The sequence below is a fragment of the Euprymna scolopes genome, chromosome 14 (genome assembly GCF_053919585.1).
Source record: "Euprymna scolopes isolate OS-2025 chromosome 14, ASM5391958v1, whole genome shotgun sequence".
Taxonomy (NCBI): Eukaryota; Metazoa; Mollusca; class Cephalopoda; order Sepiida; family Sepiolidae; genus Euprymna; species Euprymna scolopes.
The window spans coordinates 87,887,089-87,908,090 of record NC_136495.1 but is presented as its reverse complement, the minus strand read 5'-3'; the positions used below and the strand labels follow the sequence as shown (position 1 = coordinate 87,908,090).

At 30.3% G+C, this 21,002-nt stretch overlaps 1 protein-coding gene across 6 annotated transcripts in view; it reads left to right on the top strand.

Annotated features, from left to right (window-relative positions):
- Positions 1-21,002, top strand: part of LOC145293149 (DNA repair protein Ku70-like) — a 462,221-nt gene that overhangs the window by 173,639 nt on the left and 267,580 nt on the right. For 4 of the 6 annotated variants that reach the window (XM_080139577.1, XM_080139576.1, XM_080139578.1 and 1 more), the window contains 3 exons: positions 8,027-8,140; positions 18,749-18,823; positions 20,000-20,047. In XM_080139577.1, the coding sequence (XP_079995703.1) occupies positions 8,027-8,140; positions 18,749-18,823; positions 20,000-20,047 (237 nt within the window). The remainder of the gene's footprint in view (positions 1-8,026; positions 8,141-18,748; positions 18,824-19,999; positions 20,048-21,002) is intronic. The other 2 variants (XM_080139580.1, XM_080139579.1) reach the window with 1 other exon arrangement.

The window sequence follows — 21,002 nt, the reverse complement described above, 5'->3', positions numbered from 1 at the left end:
GCATCGGCTACTAGTCTCTCGCTCCTTGACAGGGTTCAAAAGAGAGTCGCAAATTTGATAGGCCCTAAACTGGCATCTAAGCTTCAGCCTCTGTCCCATCGACGAAACGTTGCATCCCTCTGGCTGTTCTACAAGTATTTTAATGGTGAATGCTCTGATGAACTGCAAGCACTCGTGCCCCCACGACGTGAACACCCTCGATAGACCCGACAAGCTGCAAAATCCCACCCCCACACTGTAGAGATCCCTAGATGTAAAAGATCTTTCTACTCCGGTAGTTTCTTCCCCAGAACCGCTAGACTTTGGAATTCCATTCCAGGTCACTGCTTCCCCAACTGTACTGACATGCAGAAGTTCAAGTGCAACGTGAACCAACATCTTGCTGCCCAAATCCCTACATAGTACCCCAGTAGTTGTTTCCCCTGATAGTAGCCCCCTACACCAAAGTGGCAATGTGCCTTGTTTGGGGTGAAAATGTAATTAAAAAAAAAAAAAAAAAAAAAACTATTTGCCAATAACTTTGCAGCTAATTCTACCCTATACGACGAAGGCCATCAACTCCCTGTATTTCCTTCTATAACACAACATGCTAGGTAACATACAAATATCTGTGCGTGAGGTCGCCAAGCTAATCAAGAACTTTGATTCCAGTAAAGCAACTGGCCCTGATGGCATCCGAATCATAGTGTTAAAAAAGCTTCAACCAGAACTTGCTCCCATACTTACAAAACCTGTTAAGCGTTGCTTTAAGAAGTGCTTTCCAACACCCTGGTAAACCTCATCAGTATGCTCTGTATTTAAGAATTCAGGTGATAAGTCATCTCCCTCTCAGTACAGACCAATATGTCTCCTGTGTGTCATGAGTAAGTTGCTGGAATCCATATTAAATAGAGAAGTAGTCAACCACCTCAGCAGGAATAACCTTCTTAGTGACACGCAATATTATTTCCGCTCTGCAAGATCTACAGCAGATGTGCTAACGGTTATATCTCTTAGGATTAGCAAATCTCTTGACAGAGGCTTCCTTTCTAGGGTAATTGCTCTTGACATATCGAAAGCCTTCGACAAGGTATGGCATAAAGGCGTACTTCACAAGATTTCCAGCTATGGTATAACTGGAAATATTTACTCAATCATTAAATCATTTCTCTCTGATAGGCTCATAAGAATAGTGGTTGATGGACAAAAATCAGAGGCCCACTGTATTAATGCTGGAGTCCCTCTAGGGTCCATCCTGGGCCTAACTCTCTTCCTGATCTACATCAATGATCTCCCAAAACACATACTTAAATCATTCGTTGACATCTATGCTGATGACACGACCATCTATGGCAACACATCAAAGGCTGTAAACGACAAAGTTCTTTCCTCTGATCTCGAGCGCGTGGTACAGTAGGGCAGGTCGATTTGCAACTTTTTTCACAAAATCAACATGGTGATGATAGTTTGGATTTGATATAAGAACATATACCAAAAATTAGATTCCTATCTTGAACAGAAAATTGAGCATTTAATTTTAAAAATCGTGTAGAAAAATGCTGAAAAATCCTTCATTTTCATAGCATTTTACACAACACTGACTTTGAAATTTCACTATTTTTATAAAATATTCAATTAAAATTGATATATTTATATGAAATACATTGAAAGAAAAATAAATACATGAATTATAATTTTAATTATGAATCACACCTAGCAAAATATCTCAACTTTTATACAACTTTTGGAGAAAAATCAATCAAATTTGACCAGTGTGTGGCTGCAAAATTGATAGCAGTAATTTTTCCCTTTTTTTTTTTTTATTTCTTAGTTCACTATTTTTGGAAAAAAACAACACCAAAAAAACAAAATTATTTGAAAACACTTATTTTTTTAATATTTTTGCGATGTAATATGAATAAAACTAACTATTGTTTGGGTAAATTAAGAAAAATAATAAAATTTAATGGATAAATATTTATTTACCTAATGGACAAAATCGTTTGAATGCCCTCTTCTCTCACATCCAATTCATCTGAGTTTATCATCGATATTATATTTTCCGGAAGTAGTGCAAAAGCACTATATTTTGTGCAATTTAAAACAGTAATTTGGATTTCAGTTAACTGTTTTGTTCTCTGAATCATATTAAAATATACTGTTGTTGGTTAAAAAAAATATTGTCGGTTTTGATTTCAAACCAACTAACTGCATACACTTGGATAATAAATTTGACCAAAATGTTTAATTTATCATAGTGTTTGAGGATAGACAACTCTAGTCCATAAAGACATTAATCTTGTGGCTTATGTTAGCCATCTTCCTTAATTCAAGGGCCCAATTTTCTAAGTTAACTTCTCCACAAGAAATGCCAACAGCATACTCAAAAAGTAGCCTCTGGTCTTCACACTTAAATTATTTGTTTCTTCTGCTATCAGATAATGATGATCGGGAGGGACACTAATTTTTTAGAATTCTACTTGAGGCAAATCTTGATAATTATTGATACAAAGTTTCCCCAAAGGACCAGTAAATGTTGTTAGGCTTTTTGTTGTTCCATCAATTAATTTAAAAATTGCTGTAAATGGCAGTTCTTCTCGTGGAACCTGAAAACTGGAAAATTTGCATGTTTAATAATAGAGCCAGATTACATAATAAATATATGATTTTATTTTCCACAAAAAAGGAATATAATTGCAGGTGAATCTATAGAATTAATTTTACCTCCTTGTTAGGAGGACAAGTGCAGATTATGTGCCTTATTTGACAATTTTCAGCTTTGCACTTTACTACAAATTCATCACATCTCAAGACAGAAAGTTTACAGCTACAAGAATATATATCAAACAGTCTGTCTCGCTGTTCCTTCATTCTTTTCACTTTGATTGCTGCAAGAGATTTCCTGTCAATCTGTTTGGTCCTCTTATAGCAAAATATATTGACCTTCTGTCCTATATAATGTTACCTTAACAAGGGCAATTGTGGATTGACTGGTTGCCGAATACTAATTATTTCCTTGGCAATTAGAAATCTCACTATTTTTTAACTGTTTTCGAGGAAATAACTAAACTGGATGACTTGTTGTGTAGTTGGGGGTGCTGTTTCATCCAAATGACAAGGTGAACCAGCAAATTTTGTGAACCACGGGTTATATAGCTGAACGTTGTGCTTTTACTGACATTCTAATCTGAAAAGTAAAGTAAATAAATGGATTATAACTGAAGGAAACTGTAGTAGGCTATCTTCCAGTTTCATATGTAAAGAAATAAGTGCTAGTTATAAGAAATAATGAAAAACTTTGTAGAGTTGAATTAGATGTATTGAAGAGAGAGGACCAAACCAAATCAGAGGCATAGTAGTGTTTAGTTTAGACATTTTTAGCAGAGTTTAGCTCCGCCTTTAATAACATGAATTTATCGATAAAGAGATTCATTCTTGCTGTAGTTGTGCAATTTTTAACAAGTGTTTAGTGTTTAGAGTTTGAAAAACCAGTGTTTGTGCATCTATGTTACTATGCTATTTTTAATAGTATTTTCAAGTTAAATTTAATTTTTATGAAATTTTTGTTTATTAATATTTTAAGTGAAAGTACAGAATAGTTACAATACAACCTCCTTCCCATATTAAGAATGGCTTTCTAAATAAAGTTATTTGAGCACAATAACATAGATGCACACATAACGAAAAACCTTTTAATATAAAACTGGAGTATTACCATATTTTAATAAAAATTTCAAATAGAATTTGATGTGAAATATTAGGTTAGTGCAAAAATAATGTTTTTGACGTTCATTTGAACGTCAACAAATGACATTGTTTTTGTGTCAACCTAATAGAAAAACAAATTAAAAAAGCTAAATCAAATATGTTTAAATTCACTGCAGACACTTGAAATATAATAATATATATTTTAAACAAGTCTTTTTCGTTTTTCCTTTCGAAATAATTAAGCCTAAATCGTTATGTTTTCAAATTAAATAATAAACAAACGTTAATTTTCAATATCAATAACGAGCGTGTTTGCGACGGTGAAATCTAAAATGTTTCCAGCCCACCAAAAAGTTCCTGAAATGAAAAAAGCGAACTTTGGTCGTTATTATTTAAAAAACATAATTTTTGCCTTTACACTTAATATTTATTTTATTAATTAATTATCCTCACTCATTTTATTTAAAAATGTAGTTTAAAAATTATTCTAAATAATGATTCTATTTTCTTAACAGTACGGATTGTTTTGATGATGGGACGTTCTTGACAATTCACCGAAAAACTGTTAATCACTTCAATTGTTCAACTTTTAAAGTCATTTCCTCAAGCAAAGATAACGATTTTGAGAAAAATATTTTGTGTAGGTCTTTTCTATGTCAAACCCCAACTATCATCACCATTGCCTCACCGGAGTTCCAAAATCGACCTGCCCTAGTCGTACATTGGGGGAAGAGGTGGCTGGTTACCTTTTAATACATCTAAAACCAAGCTTCTATCTTTACATCATCAACGCTCTGATGCCCATCTGGCATCAATTGAAATGGATGGCTCTCGTCTAGGGGAGGCCCTATGTTTTGACAACCTTCTGGGCTTGACCGTTACTCCTGATCTGAAATGGAACATGTACATCAGGTCTGTTGCCAAGGTCGCTGGAAAGATGGTGGGATCCTTCTAACGCTCCAGAAGATATCTCACTTCTGATGCAGTTCTCTATCTATATAAAAGCCAAGTACGTCCAAGAATGGAATACTGCTGCCACATCTGGGCAGGAGCTGCTAAAAACAGCCTATCCTGCCTTCACAGAGTACAAAATGGACTTTGTGACTTAATGGGAGATGCCCTTTTCTCTTCCCTGCATCTTCTCTCCCACAGAAGAGACGTTGCGAGCCTATCTTTGTTTTATCGTTATTACCATGGCAGGTGCTCGTCTGAGCTCCAATCTCTGGTCCCCCCTTACCAATCTTTCACGATAAACACCCGTCTAGCTGAAACCACTGTCAAAAATTTTCCCCACTCTTTATCTGTGCCTAAATCAAAACGTAGATTCCATGAACAAAGCTTCTTTCTTAGAACTGCACGCCTATGGAACTCTCTGCCTGACTTCAACATGGATGTCTTCAAGTCCAATATAAACAAATTCCTGATGAACCGCCCCCCCCCTAAGTAATGACATTTTATCAAATCTCCAATAATAATGAATACTGCAACAGTGCAACACTATCTCATTGATTACTGTACACAAAATAGCCCTTATCCCCGAGTGGCTTCGGGACCTTGATAAGTGGTGACCTTCATGTAAAAAAAAAAAAAAAAAAAAAAAAAAAATTGGATACATATGCGTGGGTTCAAATTTGCTTGGATATGGCTGAAATTTTTACGTGCATAGAAGTTCATCTCTACTGGACTTTGATTTATATTTTTACAACCACAGGAAGCAAAGTTACAACCGAGCAAAATTGACGAAAAATATTTCAAAATTGATAAGATAAATCGGTATATATCATCCATTTTCATATAGATAATAGTTTCAAAATTATTTTCATGTATATGTAAATATTTGATAATTATTAATTGTGGAGAAATTTCTTTAAAATATTATCTTTTATAGAAATTCAATGCTCGCTATGTGCTCTGCTCAGAAATAAAAACTTTTTCTGCTTTCAAAACGAAAGCAGAAAAATCAGTTTTATTTTTTATTCTGAGTTTGTCAATTTAAAAAAATTATTTTCAAGTTTTTCAAATTTGATTTCCAAACAATACTATTTTGTTGTTTTTAACGCTTTTAGTACACACGTACTAAAAGCATTAAAAAACAACAAAATGTACTAAGTACATGCGTTTCTGTTATCATTGTATTTATAACTTCTTACATGTACTTAAGGTAGAATTGTGTTTTAGTGGTAAAAAAAAGTATATATAACAAATAAAAGGTACTTGTGCACTTATGCTACCATGCTGAAATAATAACGCTATTATTTAGAAACCCATTCTTAACATGGGGAGGAAAGGGTATTTTGTTAACTATTCTGTACTTTCACCTCAAAATTAAATAAAAGATATTGTGAAACTTGAATTTATTTTTAACTCATTGTCAAGACCATTTTTTCGAATCTGTAAAACAAACACGTTTTTTTTTGTTTTTTTTTCTTTTTTTAACTGAGGATATTTAAATAATAATAATTAGGTGGTTTGATAAAGAATTTCATTGTGATGCATTTTGTAAATTTTTACTTTGTTTCCACCGTAACATTTTTCTTTAAAATGACTACCTTTTAAAGTTTTCAGATATGCTGAAAATGAATATCACATTTAAATTTTCTGCAAATTTTCTGGATATTAAGCAATGTCGTTTCTTAAGTTATTGCTGGTGACCATCATGGTACGTACGTTTGCACATAGTTTCTCGGATTATGTTTGCGCGCTCGCGCGTACCAAGATGGCCATCAGCAATAACATAATAAATGACATTGCTTAATACATGGAAAACTACTTATTTGCAGAAAATTTAAATGCGATATTTGTTTTCAGTATACCCTAAAACCTATAAAAGGAATCATTTTAATATTAAGGTGGAAACAAGGTAAAAAATTACCGTTTTATTTCTTTGTTTACATAGTTGAACTTTCAGTAAAACAACAGAATAGAAATGACAAAAATTACCATCAACTGGTGAATATATAGTTGCTCTTTATCAGGATTCCTGGTATCCTGGTACTTTGAATGTTACATCAAGGAATCATGTAGAGTACAATTTATGGTTGCATCTCAGAAAATAGAGGTATATTTTGAACCAAATAAAGAGGATTTACAAAATTGAAAATTAGATTGGTCCCAAAATGCATAAGTTCTGCTCAACTATGGGAATTTTCATCTGTTACAGAAATCCAAAATCTATATGAAGAATCTTCTTTGATTTATTTCTGAGATTAATTCATATCTACTCAAGTTTTTTTCTTTGAGGAGAGTAGTAAATATCGGCCATGAATGCTCTTTAAGCATTCAATGGCTACACCCTAGATTAAGCTCTCATTTGGTGAGGAGGCAGGAAAATGCCTATTCTCAATATATGTTTAAATACCACTATAATACTTAGTTTTGTTCATGAATCGCTGTATGATACCATGCGCTAGTTTAAAAAAAATTGAAATTTGTACATTGAATTTATAATTTATGGCTTATGGTAAAGAGATACATCAGATTTGACTGCATAATCAGAAATAGCACACAATTTTACATAAGAATGCCAAGTTTCATGAGAATAGCTTGGAAAATAAATAAATGGAGGCAAAAATTACCAAATTTCTTGAAATGTTGAGGTTCATAATTTAACCCACTTTTTCTAAAGAAAAATGTCTACGGAAAAGCCTAAATTTTGGCAATTAAAATTCTCATAACTTTTGAACTACTGATGGTATTTGCATAATTCAAACAGTTTAAACATCCTTTACATTGCTCTTTTCATTCTAGTTGATAAAATAAAAATTATCTAAAAAGAATATAATCAACTTGTATTTAAAAAAAAAAAAAAAAAAAAGAATCTTCTAAAATTTAACTTTAGTTAAGACTAAACTGGTTACTGATTTTTTAAACTTTTTACTTACAATTATTTTGCTTGCTTAAACTGAAATGCATTCACAATTATTTTACAATTCTAAATTGAATGAAACGAATACATTTCCTGCTGTGCCATATCTTTTTCTTTTTGCCTTTAGAAAATAAATGCTAAACTGTAAACAAATGTATTTCCAAGATTCATCTCCCTTCCCGCAACCTGATTATAAATAATTTACAATTCTATGCTGAACTCATTTGATTATATTAATATACCCTCCTCCTCTTTCGTTTCTATGTATACCCACAGAATACACAGATGTAACACAAAAATTGTATACATTAAATGTTAAAAAGATTTATCAAGTTTCCTTTAATTTTTGTTATAAAATTTTGGAAACTAACAAAACTATGTTCATTTCAAGCAAATTTAGTTTTCAACCATTTACAAGTCTTACATAAACTAAAGTACACCGAATCTTAATGGTTTCTTTTATTTTACTTCTAGTTTCAATTAACTTTTAAAGATGGTGTACTGTTCCTTGTGGATTGCACTGAAAACATGTTCCTGGAAAATGAGAATGATGATGAAGAAAAAAATAATTTCAAGACATGTATGAAGGTAAAGCTGATCCAGATGCACTTTTATTATTTCTCTATAATCATATAAATCTTAAAACTGAGCATAGCATTTTATTATTTCTCTATAATCATATAAATCTTAAAACTGAGCATAGCATTTTATTATTTCTCTATAATCATATAAATCTTAAAACTGAGCATAGCATTGGAAATCTGAATAATTTTTGTTTCAAAATCTAACTGACTATTCTTGTTTTTTTTTTCTTAAATGCATATGAAAACGTTGATTTTGTCGTGAACAGTGGAGGTGATTACAATAATTTTAACCAGAAATGCATTGTTTCATAACAGTGTTGTTACATTGGTAATGTAATAATGGTTTTGTTACATTGGTAATGTAATCATGGTTTTGTTACATTGGTAATGTAATAATGGTTTTGTTACATTGGTAATGTAATAATGGTTTTGTTACATTGGTAATGTAATAATGGTTTTGTTACATTGGTAATGTAATAATGGTTTTGTTACATTGGTAATGTAATAATGGTTTTGTTACATTGGTAATGTAATAATGGTTTTGTTACATTGGTAATGTAATAATGGTTTTGTTACATTGGTAATGTAATAATGGTTTTGTTACATTGGTAATGTAATAATGGTTTTGTTACATTGATAATGTTTTATCTTTCAGTTTTTGCGGTTTTTTGGTTTTTTTTTTTACTTTAAATAAATATACCTGTGGATTATATTCTAGTCCTTAAGTTGGTATTTTTTTTTAGAATAGTTTGACTGAAGTGTAGGTGCGTGTGATGACAAGGCATGTTTCTATAAAAATTCTAGGCTTACCGATTGTGGTATGTTTTTGTTGATTTCTGGATCATAGTATGGTTTATTATCTTAATGTTAGGAACTCAAGTCAGACAGGAAATAATTAAGCTGCATTATTTTACTTTCGTTACAGATTTTTGGAGTAAAAATTAAGCATGGCTACATCATCTCCTAGGCGATGTTGTTTAAACAATCCAAATGTATTTTGCTAAATTTGCAGACACGTTGCAATCCAACAGGAAAGGAATCAGTGAATTTGTGATATTTGTGTTTTATCTTGCTTACTTCTTTGTAATGCTGGATGATCAAGATAAGGTATGGGCACCCCATATTGTATGCAAGCAATGTGTTGAGCATCTTTGGACAAAAAAGGATAGAAAATCACTCCGCTTTGGTATTCAATGGTCTGGCATGAACCGAAAAACCATTTTGATGACTGCTATTTCTGTGTAGGCAAAACAAAGGGGTAAAACAGGAATTTGTTACTTTATCCAAACCTCAAGTCTGCAATTAAGCCAATTTCACACTGCAATGAAATTCTTGTTTCAGTGTTTAAAGGCTTGCACGAATAGGAATTGCCTGGTTCTGAAGACCAGGCCTCTGTTTTGTTCACTGACAGTAGTGAAGCTACTCTTTTAGATGTCGGATTTCCTTCTTCACTACCATAGCTTTTTTCTCAAGGAAGAACTTAATGATCTGAATCAGATCTCAACCTTTTCAAAGAATCTTCTGAAATTTTAGCTTCAAGACTCAAAAAAAAATCTACTTCAGCCTGGAACTCTCATAACCTTCTATAGCTTATGGAATTCTTGCCATATTTCACTCCGGAAAATGACATAGTATATTGCAACGATGTTACTAGCCTGCAGTGGCAGCTTGGTGTTGAACAGTATTATTCTCAAGATTGGTGCCTTTTTATAGACAGTTCCAAAAGAAGTTTATAAAATGTGTTCTTTTTCAGGATGGCAACTTTTATGGATCAGTTCCTGTTGGCCATTCAATGACAAATTAGTTCTGGAAAAGATTTCATACAGACAGCATCAATGGATCATATGTGTCGATTTGAAAATGGTTGGGGTTCTCTTCAAGCTACAAAGTGGCTATACTAAAATTCCCTTGCTTCTTGTGTTTGTGGGATAGGGCAAGAACAAAGCCTTGGATTAAAGAGATTGGCTTGTGTGCAGTGATTCTTGGCTCTCTCAATGTTCTGTGGTCTCTTTTGGTGGAGCATTCCAAAATTGTTTCCTCCTCTGCACATAAAACTTGGCATCATGAAATAGCTTATGAAGGCTCTTGAGAAAGATAGCAACTGAATAGCATGCAATTTCCAGGTCTAACCATAGGGAAATTAAAAGCTGGAATTTTTGATGGAAATTTGAAATTTAATGACGCAAATTCATGTAATTTTATAAATCCTGCAGAATTGAGTGCTTGGACGGCATTTATGAATGTAGTAAAATTCTACACGGAGGAGGGGGGGGAGGGTAAAGGCGCCCAATTACAAAGAATTTGTTGAAACTCATTAGTCTCCATCAACTGGGTGCAAATATGAGCATCAAGTTACATTTTTTGCACATCTATCTTGCCCATTTGCTAGAAAATCTCGGTGATGTTAGTGACAAGCAAGGGGACAAGGGGAGCGCTTCCATTAAGACATCAGCAACATGGAAGTTCGCTATCAAGGTCATTGGGATGCCACTATGCTTGTTAGTCTATTGAGTGCGATGAGGCCGAAACCCCCAATTCTAGAAAATCAGTAAAACGTCAATTTATGGATGATGATGTCTATGCTTAACATTTTTTTACAACTTCAAGATTTAATTGTGAATAATTTTGTGATATCATAACTATATCATATCTTAAAGTTACATGAAAGTATTGTTTCTTCGATTTGCTTGTTTTTATTGGAAATATCGGCTTTTTTTGTTTTTATTGGAGCTACCATAGCTTTTTTTTTGTTTTTATTGTAGCTACCATAGCTTTTTTTTGTTTTTATTGGAGCTACCAAAGCTTTTTTTTGTTTTTATTGAAGCTACCATAGCTTTTTTTTGTTTTTATTGGAGCTACCATAGCTTTTTTTTGTTTTTATTGGAGCTACCAAAGCTTTTTTTTGTTTTTATTGAAGCTACCATAGCTTTTTTTTGTTTTTATTGGAGCTACCAAAGCTTTTTTTTGTTTTTATTGAAGCTACCAAAGCTTTTTTTTGTTTTTATTGAAGCTACCATAGCTTTTTTTTGTTTTTATTGGAGCTACCATAGCTTTTTTTTGTTTTTATTGGAGCTACCAAAGCTTTTTTTTGTTTTTATTGAAGCTACCATAGCTTTTTTTGTTTTTATTGGAGCTACCATAGCTTTTTTTTTTTTGTTTTTATTGAAGCTACCATAGCTTTTTTTTGTTTTTATTGGAGCTACCAAATCTTTTTTTTGTTTTTATTGAAGCTACCATAGCTTTTTTTTGTTTTTATTGGAGCTACCAAAGCTTTTTTTTGTTTTTATTGAAGCTACCATAGCTTTTTTTTGTTTTTATTGGAGCTACCATAGCTTTTTTTTGTTTTTATTGGAGCTACCAAAGCTTTTTTTTGTTTTTATTGAAGCTACCATAGCTTTTTTTTGTTTTTATTGGAGCTACCAAAGCTTTTTTTTGTTTTTATTGAAGCTACCATAGCTTTTTTTTGTTTTTATTGGAGCTACCATAGCTTTTTTTTTGTTTTTATTGGAGCTACCATAGCTTTTTTTTTGTTTTTATTGGAGCTACCTTAGCTTTTTTTTTTGTTTTTATTGGAGCTACCATAGCTTTTTTTTTTTGTTTTTATTGGAGTTACCATAGCTTTTTTTTTGTTTTTATTGGAGCTACCACAGCTTTTTTTTGTTTTTATTGAAGCTACCATAGCTTTTTTTTTTATTGAAGCTACCATAGCTTTTTATTTTTGTTTTTATTCGAGCTACCATAGCTTTTTTTTTATTATTGGAGCTACCTTAGCTTTTTTTTTATTGGAGCTACCATAGCTTTTTTTTTGTTTTTATTAGAGCTACCATAGCTTTTTTTTTGTTTTTATTGGAGCTACCATAGCTTTTTTTTTTTGTTTTTATTGGAGCTACCATAGCTTTTTTTTTTATTGGAGCTACCATAGCTTTTTTTTTGTTTTTATTGGAGCTACCATAGCTTTTTTTTTATTGGAGCTACCATAGCTTTTTTTTTTGTTTTTATTGGAGCTACCATAGCTTTTTTTTTGTTTTTATTGGAGCTACCATAGTTTTTTTTGTTTTTATTGGAGCTACCATAGCTTTTTTTGTTGTTTTTATTGGAGCTACCATAGTTTTTTTTTTGTTTTTATTGTAGCTACCATAGCTTTTTTTGTTTTTATTGGAGGTACCTTAGCTTTTTTTGTTTTTATTGGAGCTACCATAGCTTTTTTTTTTTGTTTTTATTGGAGCTACCATAGCTTTTTTTTTGTTTTTATTGGAGCTACTATAGCTTTTTTTTTTATTGAAGCTACCATAGGTTTTTTTTTTTATTGAAGCTACCATAGCTTTTTTTTTGTTTTTATTCGAGCTACCATGGCTTTTTTTTTTTTGTTTTTATTGGAGCTACCATAGCTTTTTTTTTTGTTTTTATTGGAGCTACCATAGTTTTTTTTTTGTTTTTATTGGAGCTACCATAGCTTTTTTTTTTGTTTTTATTGGAGCTACCATAGCTTTTTTTGTTGTTTTTATTGGAGCTAACATAGCTTTTTTTTTTTTGTTTTTATTGGAGGTACCATAGCTTTTTATTTTTGTTTTTATTCGAGCTACCATAGCTTTTTTTTTTATTGGAGCTACCATAGCTTTTTTTTTATTGGAGCTACCATAGCTTTTTTATTTGTTGTTATTAGAGCAACCATAGCTTTTTTTTGTTTTTATTGGAGCTACCATAGCTTTTTTTTTGTTTTTATTGAAGCTACCATAGCCTTTTTTTTTTTTTTTTATTGGAGCTACCATAGTTTTTTTTTGTTTTTATTGGAGCTACCATAGCTTTTTTTTTGTTTTTATTGGAGCTACCATAGCTTTTTTTTGTTTTTATTGGTGCTACCATAGCTTTTTTTTTGTTTTTATTGAAGCTACCATAGCTTTTTTTTTTTTATTCGAGCTACCTTAGCTTTTTTTTTTGTTTTTATTGGAGCTACCATAGCTTTTTTTTTGTTTTTATTGGAGCTACCATAGCTTTTTTTTTGTTTTTATTGGTGCTACCAAAGCTTTTTTTTTTGTTTTTATTGGAGCTACTATAGCTTTTTTTTTTATTGAAGCTACCATAGGTTTTTTTTTATTGAAGCTACCATAGCTTTTTTTTTTTGTTTTTATTCGAGCTACCATAGCTTTTTTTTTTTTGTTTTTATTGGAGCTACCTAAGCTTTTTTTTTTGTTTTTATTGGAGCTACCTAAGCTTTTTTTTTTGTTTTTATTGGAGCTACCATAGCTTTTTTTTTGTTTTTATTGGAGCTACCATAGCTTTTTTTTTATTGGAGCTACCATAGCTTTTTTTTTTGTTTTTATTGGAGCTACCATAGCTTTTTTTTTTTTTTTATTGGAGCTACCATAGCTTTTTTGTTTTTATTGAAGCTACCATAGCTTTTTTTTGTTTTTATTGGAGCTACCATAGCTTTTTTTTGTTTTTATTGGAGCTACCATAGTTTTTTTTGTTTTTTTTCTGGAGCTACCATAGTTTTTTTTTTTTTATTTGAGCTACCATAGCTTTTTTTTTTTGTTTTTATTGGAGCTACCGTAGCTTTTTTTTTGTTTTTATTGGAGCTACCATAGTTTTTTTTTGTGTTTATTGGAGCTACCATGGCTTTTGTTTTGTTTTTATTGGAGCTACCATAGCTTTTTTTGTTGTTTTTATTGGAGCTACCATAGCTTTTTTTGTTGTTTTTATTGGAGCTACCATAGCTTTTTTTGTTGTTTTTATTGGAGCTACCATAGCTTTTTTTGTTGTTTTTATTGGAGCTACCATAGCTTTTTTTTTTTCATTGGAGCTACCATAGCTTTTTTTGTTGTTTTTATTGGAGCTACCATAGCTTTTTTTTGTTTTTATTGAAGCTACCATAGCTTTTTTTTTGTTTTTATTGGAGCTACCATAGCTTTTTTTTTTATTGGAGCTACCATAGCTTTTTTTTTTTGTTTTTATTGGAGCTACCATAGCTTTTTTTTTGTTTTTATTGGATCTACCATTGCTTTTTTTTTTGTTTTTATTGGAGCTACCATAGTTTTTTTTTTGTTTTTATTGGAGCTACCATAGCTTTTTTTTTGTTTTTATTGGAGCTACCATAGCTTTTTTTTGTTTTTATTGGTGCTACCATAGCTTTTTTTTTGTTTTTATTGAAGCTACCATAGCTTTTTTTTTTTATTCGAGCTACCTTAGCTTTTTTTTTTGTTTTTATTGGAGCTACCATAGCTTTTTTTTTGTTTTTATTGGAGCTACCATAGCTTTTTTTTTGTTTTTATTGGAGCTACCTTAGCTTTTTTTTTTTGTTTTTATTGGAGCTACCATAGCTTTTTTTTTTTAATTTTTATTGGAGCTACCATAGCTTTTTTTGTTGTTTTTATTGGAGTTACCATAGCTTTTTTTTTGTTTTTATTGGAGCTACCTTAGCTTTTTTTTTTGTTTTTATTCGAGCTACAATAGCTTTTTTTTTTTATTGGAGCTACCTTAGCTTTTTTTTGTTTTTATTGGAGCTACCAAAGCTTTTTTTTGTTTTTATTGAAGCTACCATAGCTTTTTTTTCTTTTTATTGGAGCTACCATAGCTTTTTTTTTGTTTTTATTGGAGCTACCATAGCTTTTTTTTTGTTTTTATTGGAGCTACCTTAGCTTTTTTTTTTGTTTTTATTGGAGCTACCATAGCTTTTTTTTTTTAATTTTTATTGGAGCTACCATAGCTTTTTTTGTTGTTTTTATTGGAGCTACCATAGCTTTTTTTGTTGTTTTTATTGGAGCTACCATAGCTTTTTTTGTTGTTTTTATTGGAGCTACCATAGCTTTTTTTGTTGTTTTTATTGGAGCTACCATAGCTTTTTTTTTTTCATTGGAGCTACCATAGCTTTTTTTGTTGTTTTTATTGGAGCTACCATAGCTTTTTTTTGTTTTTATTGAAGCTACCATAGCTTTTTTTTTGTTTTTATTGGAGCTACCATAGCTTTTTTTTTTATTGGAGCTACCATAGCTTTTTTTTTTTGTTTTTATTGGAGCTACCATAGCTTTTTTTTTGTTTTTATTGGATCTACCATTGCTTTTTTTTTTGTTTTTATTGGAGCTACCATAGTTTTTTTTTTGTTTTTATTGGAGCTACCATAGCTTTTTTTTTGTTTTTATTGGAGCTACCATAGCTTTTTTTTGTTTTTATTGGTGCTACCATAGCTTTTTTTTTGTTTTTATTGAAGCTACCATAGCTTTTTTTTTTTATTCGAGCTACCTTAGCTTTTTTTTTTGTTTTTATTGGAGCTACCATAGCTTTTTTTTTGTTTTTATTGGAGCTACCATAGCTTTTTTTTTGTTTTTATTGGAGCTACCTTAGCTTTTTTTTTTTGTTTTTATTGGAGCTACCATAGCTTTTTTTTTTTAATTTTTATTGGAGCTACCATAGCTTTTTTTGTTGTTTTTATTGGAGTTACCATAGCTTTTTTTTTGTTTTTATTGGAGCTACCTTAGCTTTTTTTTTTGTTTTTATTCGAGCTACAATAGCTTTTTTTTTTTATTGGAGCTACCTTAGCTTTTTTTTGTTTTTATTGGAGCTACCAAAGCTTTTTTTTGTTTTTATTGAAGCTACCATAGCTTTTTTTTCTTTTTATTGGAGCTACCATAGCTTTTTTTTTGTTTTTATTGGAGCTACCATAGCTTTTTTTTTGTTTTTATTGGAGCTACCTTAGCTTTTTTTTTTGTTTTTATTGGAGCTACCATAGCTTTTTTTTTTTAATTTTTATTGGAGCTACCATAGCTTTTTTTGTTGTTTTTATTGGAGTTACCATAGCTTTTTTTTTGTTTTTATTGGAGCTACCACAGCTTTTTTTTGTTTTTATTGAAGCTACCATAGCTTTTTTTTTATTGAAGCTACCATAGCTTTTTATTTTTGTTTTTATTCGAGCTACCATAGCTTTTTTTTTATTATTGGAGCTACCTTAGCTTTTTTTTTATTGGAGCTACCATAGCTTTTTTTTTGTTTTTATTAGAGCTACCATAGCTTTTTTTTTGTTTTTATTGGAGCTACCATAGCTTTTTTTTTTTTGTTTTTATTGGAGCTACCATAGCTTTTTTTTTATTGGAGCTACCATAGCTTTTTTTTTGGATTTTATTGAAGCTACCATAGCTTTTTTTGTTTTTATTGGAGCTACCATAGCTTTTTTTTGTTTTTATTGAAGCTACCATAGCTTTTTTTTGTTTTTATTGGAGGTACCATAGCTTTTTTTTTTGTTTTTATTGAAGCTACCACAGCTTTTTTTTTGTTTTTATTCGAGCTACCATTGCTTTTTTTTGTTTTTATTGGAGCTACCATAGCTTTTTTTTTTTTCATTGGAGCTACCATAGCTTTTTTTGTTGTTTTTATTGGAGCTACCATAGCTTTTTTTTGTTTTTATTGAAGCTACCATAGCTTTTTTTTTTGTTTTTATTGGAGCTACCATAGCTTTTTTTTTTATTGGAGCTACCATAGCTTTTTTTTTTTTTGTTTTTATTGGAGCTACCATAGCTTTTTTTTTGTTTTTATTGGAGCTACCATAGCTTTTTTTTTTTATTGGAGCTACCATAGCTTTTTTTTTGTTTTTATTGGAGCTACCATAGCTTTTTTTTGTTTTTATTATAGTTACCATAGCTTTTTTTTTTTTTATTGGAGCTACCATAGATTTTTGTTGTTTTTATTGGAGCTACCATAGCTTTTTTTTGTTTTTGTTGGAGCTACCATAGCTTTTTTTTTATTGAAGCTACCATAGCTTTTTTTTTCTTTTTATTGAAGCTACCATAGGTTTTTTTTTTTGTTTTTATTGAAGCTACCATAGGTTTTTTTTTTTGTTTTTATTGGAGCTACCATAGTTTTTTTTTGTTTTTATTGTAGCTACCATAGTTTTTTTTTGTTTTTATTGTAGCTACCATAGCTTTTTTTTTGTTTTTATTGTAGCTACCATAGCTTTTTTTTTGTTTTTATTGTAGCTACCATAGCTTTTTTTTTATTTTTATTGGAGCTACCATAGCTTTTTTTGTTGTTTTTATTGGAGCTAACATAGCTTTTTTTTTTTTTTTATTGGAGGTACCATAGCTTTTTATTTTTGTTTTTATTCGAGCTACAATAGCTTTTTTTTTTTATTGGAGCTACCTTAGCTTTTTTATTTGTTTTTATTAGAGCTACCATAGCTTTTTTTTGTGTTTATTCGAGCTACCATAGCTTTTTTGTTTTGTTTTTATTGGAGCTACCATAGCTTTTTTTTTTGTTTTTATTGAAGCTACCAAAGCTTTTTTTTTGTTTTTATTGAAGCTACCATAGCTTTTTTTTATTGGAGCTACCATAGCTTGTTTTTTGTTTTTATTGGAGCTACCTAAGCTTTTTTTTTTGTTTTTATTAGAGCTACCATAGCTTTTTTTGTTTTTATTGAAGCTACCATAGCTTTTTTTTTATTGAAGCTACCATAGCTTTTTTTTTATTGAAGCTACCATAGCTTTTTTTTTTATTGAAGCTACCATAGCTTTTTTTTTTTCGGTTTTATTCGAGCTACCATAGCTTTGTTTTTTTATTGGAGCTACCTTAGCTTTTTTTTTTGTTTTTATTAGAGCTACCATAGCTTTTTTTTTTTGTTTTTATTGGTGCTACCATAGCTTTTTTTTTTGTTTTTATTGGAGCTACCATAGCTTTTTTTTTGTTTTTATTGGAGCTACCATAGCTTTTTTTGTTTTTATTGGAGCTACCATAGCTTTTTTTTGTTTTTATTGGAGCTACCATAGCTTTTTTTTTGTTTTTATTGGAGGTACCATAGCTTTTTTTTGTTTTTCTTTGAGCTACCATAGCTTTTTTTTTGTTTTTCTTGGAGCTACCATAGCTTTTTTTTGTTTTTATTGGAGCTACCACAGCTTTTTTTGTTTTTATTGGAGCTACCATAGCTTTTTTTTGTTTTAATTGAAGCTACCATAGCAGAAAAACTAGACCTGATAGAAAAAAGTGACAGCATTTCTGGAATCAGCGTCCTCAAATAAGATAAAAATAGTTGCAACATTCTAGGTACCATGACAATTTTTTGTTGTTGTTGTTGGCCAGTGTAATTGAATATGTTTTGTTACATTGATAATTGAATGACAATTACATTGATATTTTAATAACGATCAGCACAATATAGTAATAATTCAATTTTACTTTAAAAAAATTAATATTTGGCGAAAATATACTGGCTTATTTTTAATACAAGTATACTTTACATTACAGCAGACACAGAGAATTATATAGCTTTTGAGGGAGAATTGTTGAGGGTTAGTTATAGTTGTAAATTTTTGCATAATAGCAAGTCCTAGCTGATTATTATTTATAAAACAATTAATATTACCAAAAAGCAACAACAATTTAATATTATTTCAGAATTAGATTAACAAAACAATAGCTGATAGCCTCTTATGTAAAACATTTAGAATAACAGCTTCAATTTCAGTTTTGAATAATATTTTTGTTAATAAAAAAAAAAAAAATGACTTTATATAAACAATAAATACTTCCAGGACAGCTAGTACAAAATATAGATACTAAAACTATTCCACAAAAAGTTCTGTACCTCCTCCTGACTATATTTTATTTATATTTTCAACATTTTATTTTAAAGGCTGTTCAAATAACACTTCAAAATAAGATTATCCATAGAGAAACTGATTTGGTTGGTGTTGTCCTTTTTGGTACGGTAAGTGTTTCATGCATAATTATTTCAATATTTATGATATGCAATGATAAATTCTCAAAAAAAGGTTAAAATTTATTTTAAATATCAGCCTCCTTTTAGTGTTAGAATAGATATTTCCTGTGTAGATTTTTACATGATGTATCTATATTGAAGCAAGGATATCACAATCTCTACCAAGAAAAAATCCAAGATGGCTAAAAATAACAGCTTCAGAAAAACTGGTGTTATTTTAGAGTTTTCCTTCCTGTAAACTAGTTGCCAAACCAAGGCTTGAGTCTAGTTTTAAATATAATTTATTTCATAGTTGAAGGGAAAACAGATAGATTAAAACTTTTACCAAAAATATTAGTTAAAGCAATGCAGTAACCATTACATGGTGCCATTTCTATTTTAAATTATTTCTCTTGTATTATATACGTTTTCCATTTGTTAATCTTTGTTTGGAACCTATTCAACCATAATTCTTTTCCATAAGGCAACATGCCCAAAGGCAATTACTCTATACAACTGTCAACTTATTGATTCTAGATCACATGTGTGTGTAAAAAAGTTGCTCCCAAACTTTGAGTTGACAATAAGATTTGGAAATACCCTTTAGTCTTTTTTGACAAAACCTTCTTTAACCTATAATTTCTCCTAAGGGGAAATAACTCTGGCAGTTCTTCCAAGTCTTCAGAAGCATTTCATTCATTTTACAGATTTATTTTGTTTTTAATGAAATGCACAGCATTTTAAAATATGTTCTTATTTGGTGTTGATCAAAGATTTTTGTTTTTTATTTGATTCCAATTTAATATTTATGACCATTTATATTCTGATACACAAATGTTTTAAAATTTGTCAGATGAATAAAATTTTTGTGGATGTATTAATTTATTTTGAAAAATACCTTTTTATATTGCCACTATATTTTTATACTTAAAAAATAAGTCTATAATAAAAGCAAGTTTAATTTATTTAACAATAATCACACATTCTAAGTAGCACTTGTCTAGTTTGGAATCAATATCCTGGAGGTTGAGAATAGTTATTTGAGTAATCCAAATCCAAATATGAATTTTAAAACATGCATTTTTTGTACAAACAATTATAACTATCTATAGTTGATAAGTTTTTATGAAGGTAACTTAAATTTCATCTGGGAATATCTACATTTTTTTCTGTTCTTATTTTTAGGAGAAAACAGAAAATGCAGTTGATTTTAAGCACATCTATATTTATCAGGTGAGATTTATTTTTTAAAAAATTTAGAATTTTTTATTTTCTGTTAAAAAATAATGATTTGTGAATTGAATTAGAAACAGGAATATGTATGCCTTTCTTTGTTTTTTCTTTTTTTTTTTTTTTTATATATTACTATGTATGTAATCTTTCCTTGTATGTACCAGAATCTGGTCTCATTTAGTGTGTAAAAATGGGTATAATGAAATTCTCTTCTAATTTAATTTGAGATATTTTGTTTAATGTTTTGCTTATTTTAATAATTTTGTTTAAATCCAAATTTTAACTCCTACTATCTAACAAAAATTTAAAGAAGGCAATACAATGCAGTAATGTAATAGATAAACACAAACTGAAGAAAATTAACGTCAATGTAACGATGGAATAAGCTAATACAGGGTGTCTCAAAAAAAGCTGATGGTTAAAAAAAATTAATAACTTTCTTGATTTTTTTTTTTTTTTTTAATGTTTTTCTTTTATTTTTAGATCATCTAGAGTTACCTTTTCAAGGTCATCATGAGTCGTTACACTACCAAGGAGCAGATATTTATCGAAGTCGTATTTTCGGTTGAATGAGTCAATATCAGAAACTCCAAGAGAATTTCGACAAAACTTCAACACAAGAAATTCCTCTACTCCCAATGCAATAAAAGCTATGGTGGCTTGATTTCATGAGCAAGGACCTGTATGTGACTTCCCTAAATCTGGTAGACCCTGTACGGCAAGAAGTGATGAGAATCATTAGAGATAAGCAGAGAGTATGGCCGAGGATCCATCCACATCAGTAAGGAGATCAAGTGAAATTGGGGTCTCTCGATCAATGTGATTCCAGCAGGACAGTGCAACGGCGCATACGGCACGAGAAACATTAACTCTGCTCCAGGACATATTCAACAACCAAATAATTTCCAAAAAAGAAACACGAATAAACCTAGAACCCCATCCACCAATATAGACC